The sequence below is a fragment of the Maniola jurtina genome, chromosome 14 (assembly GCF_905333055.1).
Source record: "Maniola jurtina chromosome 14, ilManJurt1.1, whole genome shotgun sequence".
NCBI classification, from domain to species: Eukaryota; Metazoa; Arthropoda; class Insecta; order Lepidoptera; family Nymphalidae; genus Maniola; species Maniola jurtina.
In genome coordinates, this window is record NC_060042.1 from 2,575,151 (window position 1) to 2,587,606 (window position 12,456).

General features: G+C 35.8%; 1 protein-coding gene across 4 annotated transcripts in view; it reads left to right on the plus strand.

The window, feature by feature from the left end:
* Positions 1 to 12,456, plus strand: part of LOC123871811 (transmembrane protein 94) — a 31,880-nt gene that overhangs the window by 5,163 nt on the left and 14,261 nt on the right. For all 4 annotated transcript variants that reach the window (XM_045915782.1, XM_045915784.1, XM_045915783.1 and 1 more), the window contains exons 10-13: positions 370 to 493; positions 983 to 1,117; positions 1,901 to 2,046; positions 3,299 to 3,429. In XM_045915782.1, coding sequence (XP_045771738.1) covers positions 370 to 493; positions 983 to 1,117; positions 1,901 to 2,046; positions 3,299 to 3,429 — 536 coding nt within the window. The remainder of the gene's footprint in view (positions 1 to 369; positions 494 to 982; positions 1,118 to 1,900; positions 2,047 to 3,298; positions 3,430 to 12,456) is intronic.

The window sequence follows — 12,456 nt, forward strand, 5'->3', positions numbered from 1 at the left end:
AAAAATCTTGTCTATAGAAAACAAGTTTTTCACTCAAATGTTTTTTGTATTGTGGAAGCATAACCTTTTTGATCCCGCTGTTGGGGCTGACTCAGCAGCGTGTCGCCTAAGGGTGGACACGGGATGCGTCCTTAGCGAACCGCCAACGATGTAACCCGTTTGTAATTTGTGTAACGTGTTCTGAAATAGACTATGGTGCCAACTCAAGTTTTCATTTACCATTCCTGCATAAGACCATAGAAACACGAACTGACATAGGATGACACGAGGATATCAGGCCATACTTGGTATGGAATGTACCTAACAGAGCCATCGAGGAATGGACTAAATTTTTACAGAAAATATAACTGTTTTCTGTCTTTGTTTTAGTGAAGATCTAGTGCCTGTAACAAACCGAAGATGCCTGTGCGAATTGGCAAAACAAATCGGATTCACCGATTCTGTCATCAATTCATATAATGTACAAGAATGTTTGGCCGTTTTCAGACATTTGGTGAGTTTTTTTTTTTGTACTTTTTCTTACTCTAGCACGTATTCGTCATTTTTTCCAAGGTCCGATGTCATTATTTTAAACCGATTTCATAGGTAACAAATTTTCTCCGATTGCGCGTTGACGCAATCTACTATTTGTATTACCCCATGTTGTAAAACTACCCCCGTGCGCTTGCTCTATAATTAAATTTGGGCAAAGAGACGATCCAAGGCAAGTGTGGACAAGGTGTGGACGTAATTTATTTGTACGGACTGTTGTCCACATTCACCGGTAAAAATGATTTTGAGATTCTGTTTAAAATTAAATCATCTAAGGAGACGCGCGTCTGAATCGACTTTTATTGCAAGCAAGCGTCAGCCACACTTGCTTGCTCGCAACAAAAGATTAACACCCATATTCTAAGTCACAACCTCGAAAGCTCCTCGATTCCAACTCACTCGAGGGAGCCTCAAGGTATGACTAGAACGAACCTCGAAATTGGTATTCCAGCAAGCAGACACGATACGGCGGGAGACGCGCTTCGTGCGCTCGCTGCACCTGAGCACGCGCGTCAAGGTGCCGCTCCCGCACATGCTGGCAGTTCTTGTGAAGGAACACTCCAACCAGCTGCAGATGTTGACGCAGGTAACACCACTCGTGCAGCAATCACACGCGTTACGGAAGACGCGTTTCGTGTGTACGTAGTAATACTTTTAAAAGCCTCATGATATAAGGATCAAAGTGAAAATTCACTTGTCTCAAAAAGGTTTCACGTTCATTCGTCCTTTTCATTTAGCCATTTAGGTCCCCATCTCAAACCATGTTAAAAGCTTCGCATAAAAAACCTCAATGCAGGGACTTTTCATTTATTACGATTGTTACACACACAGTCGGGTTGCCGTACCTATTCGATTCGGTAAATTTTATTGAGAAACATAACCAACCTGATGTTCAACATATTAAATTCGAATTTCATATGACTCGAGTGTCCGGTTAGCGCTTATAAGTTATAACTCATCTAATTGCATCTTCCGACATAGCCAAACCGAGTGCGTGTAGTGTATGTGGGGACAGGCAAAGCGTCCTTTTTGTCGAATTGACATCGGGTCGGTCGGGCCAATTTATTTTAAGTAATTTTGTGGCGGTTTTAAAACTCCGTTTTAAGCCATTCGCTAGAGAATCGAAAAATGTGTCGACTTGTTTCAACCAGACCAAAACAAGATAGAAATATCTGATAGTAAGTGCACGGTATCCATCAAAAATCAAACCTGCGTACCAAATTTAGCTCTTCTATAAAGTTGCTAATTTTGACTTACGTGGTGTTAGAACTAAAGCAATGATAACCGATTCTACCGCCGAGCTATGACAAGCCGACTAAGTGAATAGCAACCCAGAAGCCGTTTAATAAAATAACTCATAACGGTGTAGGGCACGGCAGACATAATCCTGGACTCGTGCGTGGACTACTGGAACGGCAGCGACCTCACGCCCATATCGCCGTCGGATCGCAAGAAGATCATCGACTTCTACCAGCGGAACTCGCTCACGGCCTACTGTACTGCCTTCGCTTACAAGTGAGTACTTTTACTGTATATAGGACCGAAACACAAAGTCGCTAAGGGACTAGCTACTTACGTCTCTCTTACTGCCTCTCAGATTCTTCACAAAAATTTGCGACGTGATTCGCATTGAATGACGGTTCATTCGTCACACTAATATTATAAAGGAGAAAGTTTGTATGTGTGTGTGTGTGTGTGTGTGTGTGTGCGTGCGCGCGTGCGTGCGTGCGTGCGTGCGTGCGTGCGTGCGTGCGTGTGTGTGTGTGTGTTTGTTACTCCTTCACGCAAAAACTACTGGACGGATTGGGCTGAAATTTAGAATGGAGATAGGTTATACCCTGGAGTAGCACATAGGCTACTTTTTATCCCGGAAAATCAAAGAGTTCCCACGGGAATTTTAAAAACTCACATCCACGCGAGCGAAGTCGCGGGTATCAGCTAGTTGATAAATAATTTTTGCTCGGAATAATTAGCTCTATTCAAAATTCAAATCCGCCAAAACAAATATGTAATATTTTTGTGAGATAGGCTTGCGCTTGACAAAAATCATGGTTGAGAAACTGAGTAATAATGATGTCTAGGTTGGAGTGCGCTTACTCAAAAGATTGCTTCACAATCACGTTCAAGGGTTGTGTTTTGGAGGATTTGTGTGGTATTGGGTGGTTGTGGCTTACTTTTCTTGTATGTTTAGCAGTGGGACGGCGGGAGGTGCATATCACATGTGTATGTTGTATCGTATAGATTTCTATTTCGCCAAATTATCGGTATAATATTCGGTTATTGTTCCTTGTACATCCGCAAAGTAACACCTGCTTCTTTTTAACAAGTAATTTTTGATATCCAATCTATTAGCGTCCACTGTTGGACATAGGCCTTTTCAAATCTGTTTTACCAAACACGGTCCTCCGAGTTTCCTTATCCACCCGAATCCCGCATCCACCTTATTAGAGCAAAACATATTACAAGGGCTTTGAATATTTCTTGTCTGAGATTTCCCCCAGAATTGGTCTACTAAGATCAATGCATACGTCATCTCAACCAGATAGTCATTAAAAAACTTTCAATATGATTTAAAGTTTACTGCTTAGCCAATGACTGTAAGACAGATCTGTTGAGCGTATTTTGACTTTGCTTAGACTTCACTTAGCTAGATTTATCTCAGATACATATTTCTGTCTCGTTTTAACTCTAGGTTAAGTCTGAGCAAAATAAAGTACGCTCTATAGATCTGCGTCTAAGTATGTCAAAATCATCTATATAATTTTAGGCCTTTGACCCGTGGTATCTCTTCGGCTCTGGCACAACAATACTTAGAGCTGCCGGCGGATAGTCGCTCTCTATACGCCCCACACTCAAACCAATGGCCTGATGCACCCGCCCTGCACTTCCACTCTACGGGTAATGTAAAATCCATTATTTTTCTAATACTTTAGGACTTTTTTTGGGCTCTTCTTTTGTGAAAATTTTATTAGTAAGGTACAGCGGTCACTCGTTGAACTTGAAATTGTAACAGCACAAAATAAACTTTTGCTTATACACACAAGCCTTTTGTATTATGTTTTTGTCAGTAGTGTAAGCTTGGCCCATATTAATTATCTATAAACGTGTAGAAGTTACTGATTAGATAGTTGGCGCCACTCAAATCATAACAAATCATAACATCATATTAGAAAGCGTCATTGATTGGCTGAAGTTGTTCAACATCTGATCGATAAACGTACTGTATATAAAATTCTTATAGTTTCTAGTTGATGAATTGTAGCATAATAAAGGATAATATTTGTAATCAATATATAAGATGAAAACATCTTTATTACTTAGATGATTTGTTAAACGAGCTTGATGATTTGTATATTAGTCACTAAGTTTATTCATTGTACAATTTGGATTGGCCGATAACGATAAGATAAAAAGGGGAGTGGCTAATAAACGTGGAGAGGTTACCTGTAAGAGTGGTTTTAAAACGACGACATTCGAAAATATACTAACGTAAGAGGAACAACATTTATTTGACACAAATGTAAAAGTTAATAAATTTAAATATGAAATAAAAGTGTAATAATTTATCATAAAGATTGTGTTTGTGATTTCGTCAGACCTTACCCAAAAGGTCAGAAGTGGGACATCAAGAAAATATAATATTTTCTTGTCACGCTCACGACTCAGAGAAACAAGTGGAAATATACAGAGGAACGAGAAAGAAGTGGAGGTCTAGTAGACCACAGACATTTTGGAGCACAAGGCCAATATTTGGGCCTCAATATATCAAAGTACCTAGTCATGGCATCAAAGGATTTCTGGATAAACGGGTAGGATCTTTCCATGATTTTATTTTTATTGATACCTATTAATGGTAATTTTTTTTTTTTTTTTTATTTGTGTGGGTTTTCGTTTTGTTTGTTCTACATTTAGTTATCATTTTGTTAAAAAGCTTTGCTCCGAGTTGGAATGGAAATTATATAACGTTATGATACCTAGAATTACCCACATTTTTATAATTCATCTTGTATATTGGTTATACAAATGCGATCGACCTTCAAATTGTGGTTTAAATAACGTTGAGGTATTTAGAAGGCTTATTTTACAATGAAAAATGAAAAATGTTTATTTACAAAATACAGTCTTGTACAATTTTCCTGTGTCTGGTGGTACCCGCACTAGGTTATCCTGTATCGTGGGTACAATGGAATAGATAGTGAACATAGTGTTAAACAATATAAAAAGTGTGGTTTACTTAATGATGGGCGTTATTGTTACTTTTAAATAGTTTTCAGGATGTATCTACTATGTCCTGCCGGGGTTTTATTTCTCATTAAATGATTTCACAGGTGAATATCTCACGGAACGTGGTATTTCAATCTTCACACTTGTAATCGTGTGCCGAATTAGTTTGGTTAAGAGTTACGATAGGGATTTATTTTCACATAGTGGTTTTGTTTTACGGAAGGTGAATTTCTGGATTTAGGTTCAATCGTTTGCTGCATTCATTGTATAGATAGATGTTTTCCTTTTTCTAGCACACAGTGACGCGATATTATCACACAGCACTCATTGGGCATCTTGAATGTTGTTTTGTGAAATTATTATTTTTTGTAAACCGCTTTGGGATAAGGTAGAAAAAGTTACATGAAATAGCTTTTCGTTTTACGCCTGCCAGTGAAATAATCCGTCTCTACTTGTAATGGTTACTAAATGATTGGGGATATAAAATGTTAATTGATAAAAATGAAGGTGATCCGTTGTAATAAAGTAATAGTGACCAGGGTTAATAAATTGAGCATTTTGAGAAATATAAATCCTAAAATGGGTGTAAAAGTAGGTTTATCTTATCTGGTTATTCTTTAACTAAATTTAAAATTATGGTAGGTAGGTAGTCAGATAGTTTTAAATACGGGGTGCATAAATAAGTGTTTTTTTTTACAAAAGTGAGGAGAAATGTTTTCATTTATCTATTTTTACCACTTGAAACGCGTAATGTTTGAGTTTCAAACATAACTTTGTTGACAACAGCTCACCATGAACAACCCATGGCCGGCCTACTACAGAGCAACAAGTGTCTCCTCACAGAATGAGAAGGGTTTAGGCCGTAGTCTACCACGCTAGATAACAGCTAATTTACTTTTAATACTGGCACAATAATTTGAGTACTACGAGTAGTAGGTAGGTATAGTATATGAGCAGCGGGGTTTTTTTTTTTACCTGTATTCACGCAATTAACTGTGTACTGCCGCATTTAAATGCAATATGATTTTGTTTTTATTGGATTAACATCGCTTGGCGGGTTAAATTCCTGGCAAATGTTCTATTAAAATTAGAGTAAGTTTTTTTTTAATGGTAATATACCTACAGTACTGCCCTTAGGGCAGGGCGCGATAATAAGTACCTACTACCAAAATACTATTTTCTTTGTTGTACGAAAGAAATTTTAGGCAAATATCTTTGCACTACGCTCGCGTTTGTGGCATGACATTATCCCAGAAATATATTTTAAAAAAAAATTCACGCTCGCTTGACTCGCTTCGCGATAGTTCAGTTTCGATATGCATTTAGTTAACGAAACTCTCAGGAAACCACGTTTGTTGTGCTCTCGAAATTGATCAGTCTGTTTGATAAAATCGAAATGCGGTGCCTTATAAATTTCGCTTAGGAGCGCCGGTAGTAGGTATCTCATGATAATAATATGAATATTGATCATAATTTTTTTTTTAGGCTGATTAAGCATTGAAGGTTTTTCGGCTGGTCTGGCATTTCGCCTGATTTTATGTTTTTGCTTATTTAGCGCGTTCAGGAAAGCTTTGACAACGTTTTATAACATGAGTATATATATTTTTTTGTTTTAGTTACCCAAACAGAAAAAAAAAGAGCATTAAAGATGTGGGACCGAGGGATAAATCTAGTGTGATTTTTGGTTGGATTATGAAGTTGTAGTTAGGGTATTTAAAATAGAAAGATTTCAATTGTAGGAAATGATGTAAAACATGTTGAGGATAAGTTGTGTAATAAAGTCGATAATTCACTTGTTAGATGTCACGCGATCTATTGCGAGGAGGAATCTTTTTCTTGTCTTTTTTTTTATAAATACGGTGTTCTGACGGGTTTTTATTTACGTCTCGGATTATTGAATACTTTCGGTGTTTGATTGGACGGTTAGAGGTTGCAAAAGCAATCGCCCTCTAATTAAATTGTTTATTTAGGCATTAGTTCAATTTGGATTAAATCTCGCGAAAAGCCACGGTGGCTGTCTCTCGCGCGTCTTGGAAAGACATTCCTAATGCCTGTTTTTCTGAGGGAGGGATGCATTATCAAGTGAGATGAGCTGCAATGTTTGCGGCTGATTATTTTGGAGGCACAGTGGTTTAAACTGGTTGGTTTGAAAATTTGCAATCGTGGCAAGTGGAGTAAAGTTTGACTAAACTATTTAATGAACTAAGTATATAATGGATTTGGTGAATGGTTATATTATATAACATTTTGATAAATGGATGAATTTGAAGAGTGTATGTATGTGGTTGATGCACATTTGTTTCATATTTTTACTTAAGTTATAAAGTATTACATTTGGTGAGTAGTTATTTATATTTGGTAGGGTAGGTTTGATAAACAGGTAGTTATCTTGATTAATAAATGAGTTATCATTTTATAAATGCGTACTTTAATGTTTGATGAACTGGTATACTTGATAAATGTGCATATTTTCATACTTCAAAGACAAGTTGTACCTATTAGTTTCTTCAAGCTTTTAGTTGCTGATAATTATATTAACATTCTTTAGAGCGCATGTCCTATGGACGAAATCGTTTATACATACTTTCACTGTTTGAAATGTTACAATCATAAAGATAGTTATGACTAGAGGGGGTCATAGCTTGTTGCCGCTCTTGTACATCCATGTGTCAACTAGGTATTGTTATCTCAGTATATTTCAGGGAACCTCCGTTCGGGTGAAAGCGATAGCTGTTGGATAAATGCTTGTTGGGTTATCAGAAGACCGTGTAGTCTTCGATGAGGTTACTTGTAAATATTATAGCGAAATAGTAAGTTTAAAAATAGAATGAGGCTAAACTAAAAAAAAAATGAGACAAAGATAAAAATAATAACTTAAAGCATTGAAACAGCATAAAGTGAAATAGTAACTTACAAACTATACATACATATTTACGAATTATGTAGATAGATATAGTATTACTGGATTACGTATATCAAATAAGAATACTGTCAGCTCATGTTTTGTTTTCGGCGTGGTAATTTTACGCTTAAAACTCATAAGAGATATCATGAGGTTCGCTTTCTGTAAAAGTTATTAGCTTTAACAGTTAATTGATTTATTACATTATTTATTTATTATACACTCAACAAGTAAAAGTATTTTGTTTTGACAAAATCCAAAGAAGTACCTATTGGATTAATAAAGCAAGGTACGAAGCATTGGCTGGATTTTACAACATTTAAAGTTTCCTGTTCATTTTTATCATTGAGTTAATTTGAGGCGGAAGGATCCTCTTGAAAATTTTTAAGATTAAGTTATTAGTAAGAAAGTATATTTTGCTTAGGTTAGTTTAAAATGTACAGCCGGTAATTAAAAAAAAATATATATACATTTAATTTTACATAATAGGTGAAGCTGGTTGATGCACCAAAAATCGAATTATCATAGGAATTTATTTATTATCAACTTCAAATATACAGTAGCAAACTGATTAGTTGGAATGCATGCAGTGATTGGAATATTTAAGTTCCGATAGAAGAATCTATATCGTGGCTTGTTCCTTTATGGACAAGAATATTTTTTTTTGACTCGTGGGACCACTTACACAAAATATCAACGTTCGGTTTGGAGGTCTTCCATGGCTATTCCTACAGTTCCATGACGTATTGAAGAGGTTAACACTTTGTCGCTCATCACATCAACCAGCACGGCATTTGGGTATGATGGATGGATGTAGATAGGTACACATTTGATGGGGGGGGGGGTTTAGTGGTTTGTATCAATAGGAACCAGGGGTTGAATGAGGAAGGCTGAGGACAGTACGTGTGGTGCTTACTAGGGAAGGTTTATGTTCAACAGTGACCTTATGATGATGACGATGTAGATGACGATGATGATGATGATGGACGTACGAGGATGAATCTTTTACGAAACGAATAAAGGGAAATCGAACAGATGCGGGTCATTACGATTAACATATAAAATAATGTATAAGGTACCTACTTGCTTCTAATCTTTATGATCGATCAGCTTGTGATAGAGATCTTGATGTCGTAGAGAATAGAGATGTATCGAACGGAATATTTATTTCATTTTTTTTCCTGCTATTATGTTGATATCGCTTTTCTCTATGAAAAGGAATTAATGATAAACTAATAGGTATCATTCGGCGGCGGGTCGCGACTGTGTCGTTCCCAGGGTCGAATTTGGTAGTTCTGCTTATGTTACTCGAAACGACAAAGTACGCCATATGGTGCATATTATGGCTAAAATAAAATATATAAGTATCGTGTGAAATTATAAATCAAAGATTCTTTTTGCATGTAGATATTATATGAAAACCACTTCGAGAAAAATTTAAGGAAATAGGTATCCTTACCGTAGCCTCTCAATATATTTACAACAACATAATTTTTGTAAGACAAAATATTCTTAGTTACAAGAGGGTTGGCGATCTACACAACAGGCTGACTAGACACCGTAACAGGCTTGCGACTCCTACGCTCCGTCTCAGGAAGGTCCAAAAGTCATTTGTGGGAATGGGTATAATCTTCTATAACAAAATTCCTCAGTCAATTTTGGACTTGCCTTTACACAGGTTCAAAAAAATCTATTAAAAATATGCTCCTGAGAAAAGCATATTATACTATCGAAGATTATGTAAATGATAAAAAAGCGTGGATTTGAACTTCGATTCGCTCCAGCAATGCGCAGGACTTCAATTGCTTGTATACATGGCATAATATTGTATATCAAATCATTGAAAAGAGCAACCGCCGAGTTTCTTGCTGGTTCTTCTCGGTAGGAAAGGCATTCCGAACCAGTGGTAGATGCTTTTGACGATTCGAAAGAACTTGTAAAAGTCTAATTGAATAAAAACATTTTGAATTTGAATTTGAATTTGAATATGGTTAAGAGGCACAAGTGACGCAACTACTGTACCCTGGCGTTTGTTTAACATTGTCCATTAGTACTTCAGAATGTGGATTTTGCTAGAAAAAAAAAACAATAGGTAATTGTAGAAATATGGGAAGCGTAATCTGCATTAAAAGAAAAAGTTTGAATTGGAAGCAACCAGGCATAGGATTTTCATACATCCGTAATCACGTTCCTTTCAACTCTCTATCTATCACGGTTCACGATACGCCGTTCGCGGTTCGGGCCGTGACGCACGTGCAGACGGACAGACGGACGGAGAGCAGAGGTTTAGAAAATAGGGTCTCGTAGGCACCCTTCGAGGGGTACGGAACTGGAGAAAACTAAATTATAATAATGATAATAGGTTTTCTAGGTTACCAAGTAAAATTACTTCTCTTAGGTCGGATTGTATTATGATGGATGCTTATGAAACAAAATTAAATGAACGGTCTACTCAAAGTGTTTTATGTTTGCAGGATCCAAGGATGTTGGAAATGAACAAATGAGGGAAAGGAAGACCCAAAACTAGGTATGGGTCAGGGACACAAAGTCCCAAGGAAGGAAAGGATGGAAAAGCCCCGAGGTTACGGGCTATGGACAAAAAGTCCTATAGGAGGAAGGAGGTGGACCCTAGGATAAGGGTCATTAAAAATTTGGATCTGGAGGGAAAGGACCCTAGGATAGGGGTCATTAAAAATTTGGATCTGGAGAGAAATAAGGACAATCATATATGTATCCCGGTAGAAGAGAGACGCGCCAAGGCTCGGAATCCGCGATTTTCCAATAAGAAGGGAAGAAGAAAATATGTGCGTAAAACTATTGCGTTGAAAGTGTATGAAAATGTTTTGTGATTTAAATCGAGAACTGGCGGCGATTAACTTTAAGTTTAGAGAGTTTATTTTATCAAAAGGACAAGAAGTTCACTTACACATATTCATATTAAGAATAAATAAAATATAGAAGAAAATATAATCTTTAAAGGTATGGTGACTATACAATAATATAAAAAGTCAAAACACGTTATATTCGTTAACAAACTATACCTACATCTGGCTAAGATATCTATGGTGTTTGACACTATTTGATTAAACTTTAAACTTTGTAAAAGATTTTTCCTCCAGTATGAGTTTCGGCAAGTACATTATGTAGTAGAGCTAGGTAGTTTACATACCATAATTAGTCCTAGCTTTATGTAATTGTAGCATAATAGGTATGTTCGTTTTGTGTACCATATTTATGAGATTTAGCTTTAAAGTGATGCGTGTATGTACGGACTTTAATAGTATTTTCCTAACAAATAGACATATTTTGAATTTGTATAATTGACTTATATAATATAGTTCATCAGTTTTCTTATATAATTCTTTAGTGGGAAGGAGAGTCTAGTTGGAACAGAACTTTTAACAATTTATTTTGAGATACTTGAAACCCTTTAAAGTAGTTTTTAGTAATTAGTTTTACATGCTCATCCCCAAATCTCTATTGAGTGTTCCTGTAAAATATTGGCTTGTGAGTTATAATTGATACTTCGGACTTTATGCATGTACCTACCTTCTTTGATTAAATGGAGGCCTCCTTTAGTTGCTACTGGTCTCGCAATTTTTGATATCTTTATGATTTTTGAAAAATTAGTTATAAATTTAGAGTGTCTGCATCTTTTTATTTTAATATTAGCGGAAGAGAACAGAAAAATGAATTTTAGATTAAAGGCTAAATTTGAGTGCTACTGTAGACTGGCAGGTAAAGTTGCGAGGGTAAATAGTTTGGAATTGAATTAAGTTTGTCTGCTATTTTCTAATTATATCGGATGGAAAGGGTTGCTGCGAGTGCTCTAAAATTAAGTTGCAATCATAATCAATACCAATGTATCAATAAAACTGTATATTCCTTCTAGTTAAGGTTAGCAAGAATATTAATTTAATTAATTACTATCTTAATTTTTTTTTTGTTTTGTTGAACTAAGTCTTTGTCATTTTGGTTGTGAAGTTTACATGTTACTTAAGTTTTAATTTTTTTTTTTTTTTTTTTAAAAAGCGATGAGACTCGCTTAAAACAGGATGGCCGAGCTGTAAGCTTGGCCCATATTAATTATCTATAAACGTGTAGAAGTTACTGATTAGATAGTTGGCGCCACTCAAATCATAACAAATCATAACATCATATTAGAAAGCGTCATTGATTGGCTGAAGTTGTTCAACATCTGATCGATAAACGTACTGTATATAAAATTCTTATAGTTTCTAGTTGATGAATTGTAGCATAATAAAGGATAATATTTGTAATCAATATATAAGATGAAAACATCTTTATTACTTAGATGATTTGTTAAACGAGCTTGATGATTTGTATATTAGTCACTAAGTTTATTCATTGTACAATTTGGATTGGCCGATAACGATAAGATAAAAAGGGGAGTGGCTAATAAACGTGGAGAGGTTACCTGTTAAGAGTGGTTTTAAAACGACGACATTCGAAAATATACTAACGTAAGAGGAACAACATTTATTTGACACAAATGTAAAAGTTAATAAATTTAAATATGAAATAAAAGTGTAATAATTTATCATAAAGATTGTGTTTGTGATTTCGTCAGACCTTACCCAAAAGTAGGTACTCTTAATTTAGGTATAAATCGTACCAGTAAAAAAGTGATGCGAACCATTCCGTCTCACTCACACACTATACACAGGTAGATGCTTTGACGATTCAAAAGTACTTGTAAAAGTCTAATTGAATGAAAACATTTTGAATTTGAATTAGATATAGTGTGTGATCGAGAGAATGCCGCCATTTTCCATTCG